The sequence below is a fragment of the Hipposideros armiger genome, unplaced genomic scaffold (assembly GCF_001890085.2).
Source record: "Hipposideros armiger isolate ML-2016 unplaced genomic scaffold, ASM189008v1 scaffold_501, whole genome shotgun sequence".
NCBI lineage: Eukaryota > Metazoa > Chordata > Mammalia > Chiroptera > Hipposideridae > Hipposideros > Hipposideros armiger.
The window spans coordinates 1,181,673-1,183,882 of record NW_017731851.1 but is presented as its reverse complement, the minus strand read 5'-3'; the positions used below and the strand labels follow the sequence as shown (position 1 = coordinate 1,183,882).

The 2,210-nt window shown below is 42.1% G+C and overlaps 1 protein-coding gene across 1 annotated transcript in view; it reads left to right on the top strand.

The window, feature by feature from the left end:
• ABCA4 (ATP binding cassette subfamily A member 4) overlaps positions 1–2,210 on the top strand; it is a 131,783-nt gene that overhangs the window by 97,906 nt on the left and 31,667 nt on the right. Inside the window, exon 32 of the mRNA XM_019667548.1 lies at positions 1,723–1,755. Coding sequence (XP_019523093.1) covers positions 1,723–1,755 — 33 coding nt within the window. The remainder of the gene's footprint in view (positions 1–1,722; positions 1,756–2,210) is intronic.

The window sequence follows — 2,210 nt, the reverse complement described above, 5'->3', positions numbered from 1 at the left end:
GGGATATTAACTGGGGACAAGAGATCATTTATTCTCATGATTTCTCAACAATCAGGGCACTAGAATTTTTTTTCTTTTTCCTAATGTGAGGGTCTTAGCCAACAGAAAAAGCAATTGAGATATAGAAAAGTACAATGCAACTGAAGATTAATTTTGTTTTTATTTTTTGTTTTGTTTAGGCCAAGTAGTCTTAAAGTTTAACTCATGTACTGTTAAAAATAAAATAAGAAAGTCTAGAATTTATCCAATAGTGCAGCCTCATATTTTAACTGGTTAAGAGAGAAAAAGTTTGGAGGAAGGCAGAAAAGTAAAGGGAAAAAGGTAGAGGAAAACAAAAACAGAAAAAAAAAAAAGGAGGAAAAGTAAGAAGCAAAAGGGAGAAAGGAAAAAAATTGGACCAAGCTAGGAGAGAGGCAGTCAGATACTGCCTGAGTGAGCCCACAGCTTGGCCAAGTTAACTGCACCTGTGACACTCTAACTGCAACTTATCACCTGTTTCACTGTCCTTTAATATGCCAGTGAACTCTTCTAGAAGTGTCTACTTCTCTTAGGTCTGCAGCTGTTCTTACCAAGCCCCAGCCAGGGATGGACTGGTTTCAGCAGCCCCTGTCAGAGCAAGCGGCTATGAGAGAGTATCACAGGGGACCTTGATCCAGGCCTCGTGTGCTCTGGGGCTTTAAAATTTTTTTTAAATACTATCTAATTTTAGTAGTATTTCCAGTTGCTTCCCCTCTCAGAGCCATGCCCAAGGAATAATTGAACTCAATTAACTAGAACAGGGGTCGGCAAACTTTTGAGACAGAAGAGCCAATCCTGTCACTCACAACAATTTAAAAATTATTTGAGAGCCATAAAACACATGAAATCACCATTATGTGAATAATATCCTTTAAAAATTTTATAAATGAAACTATGATAGTATTATTTTCATTTTCAATTTTACTTCTGAGCCACATGTATGTACCCAAAGAGCCATATGTGGCTCACGAGCTGCAGTTTGCCACCCCCTGAACTAGAACGCACTGCAGATGGTGAAAGCAACTGCCAAGGAGGCAGCATTAAGCCAGCAGGTAGCAAAATGAAGAATGCCATCAAGCACAAAAATAAAAGCAGAGTGCATAGAATTTATTCAATAATGCGATAAATAACAACCATCCCAAACTTTGTTCTCAGCAGCAAATTTGCAATATGGAATTTTGGATTTTGTGCTTGGTGATGATAGTTTGTGGGCTTAAACTATGAGATCTAAAGTTGGCATCTTCTCATCTTATATCTTGTAATTTTACCCCTGGTTACCTGGAAGTGAGTCTGAACTTTGGGCTGGGAGTAAGACAAAACTGCCCCCAAGTGTGCAGGTGATTATTAGAGCCTCCTTTGTGCAGGTGGAAGAGGAGAGGGCGACAGTCTTCACTCCACACTGGTATAGTAGTGTCATATTGTCTGGTTCCAGGTGGTCTGACAAATGATCTGACAGCAGGACCACAAAGAAGGCCCAGCATGTGGGGTGTGACTTGGAGCATCAGCAGTGAAAAACGTTGGGTTTTCTTCTGCATGTGTATTCAGGCTTGGCTCCTGGGCTGGGGAGGTTTCCATATTGCTGAGCTATGAGGAAATGCAAAAATGCCCCAGAAGACTAAGATGCTCCCGTGAGTGTTTGGGAAGGAAAGTTAACACCACTGCCATCCTTGTGATATTCATTGTGTGATTTGTTTTCGCTTCCAGCTTAAAGAGCAAATTCTGGGTCAACGAACAGAGGTAAGAAACTACTTGTATCGGAAGTTAACATCTCAAATTGATCTATTTAAAATGCTTGCACATTAAAAAGCCACACCTCAAAGCCCTGCAGCTGGAATGTTCTGTATGTGCTCAGGAATCACAAGACACATCCTGAAGGATATGTGGCTGGGGACACCCTGAACCCAGAAGGTGCTCCATGCTAGATCCCCTTGGAGTACATAGATGGGAAGTGGTATTCCTTGAAGACGTGTTCCAGAGCATTCTCACTCAAGGAAGGTTCCAAAAGCTTGGAGCGTGTAATAGTTTACTCTGCTAACGAAAGGACACATGACCTAGGCCCTGGCACTCCGTGGCCCATTCCTTTTAAGCCTTAGGGGGACTGGCCCAGCCCCAGAGACTCATCCCGTTCCTGAGGCATCCTGGAGACTCAAGTGGTTCCAGAGGTTTGGAGAATCCTCCAGGGATATTCTAGA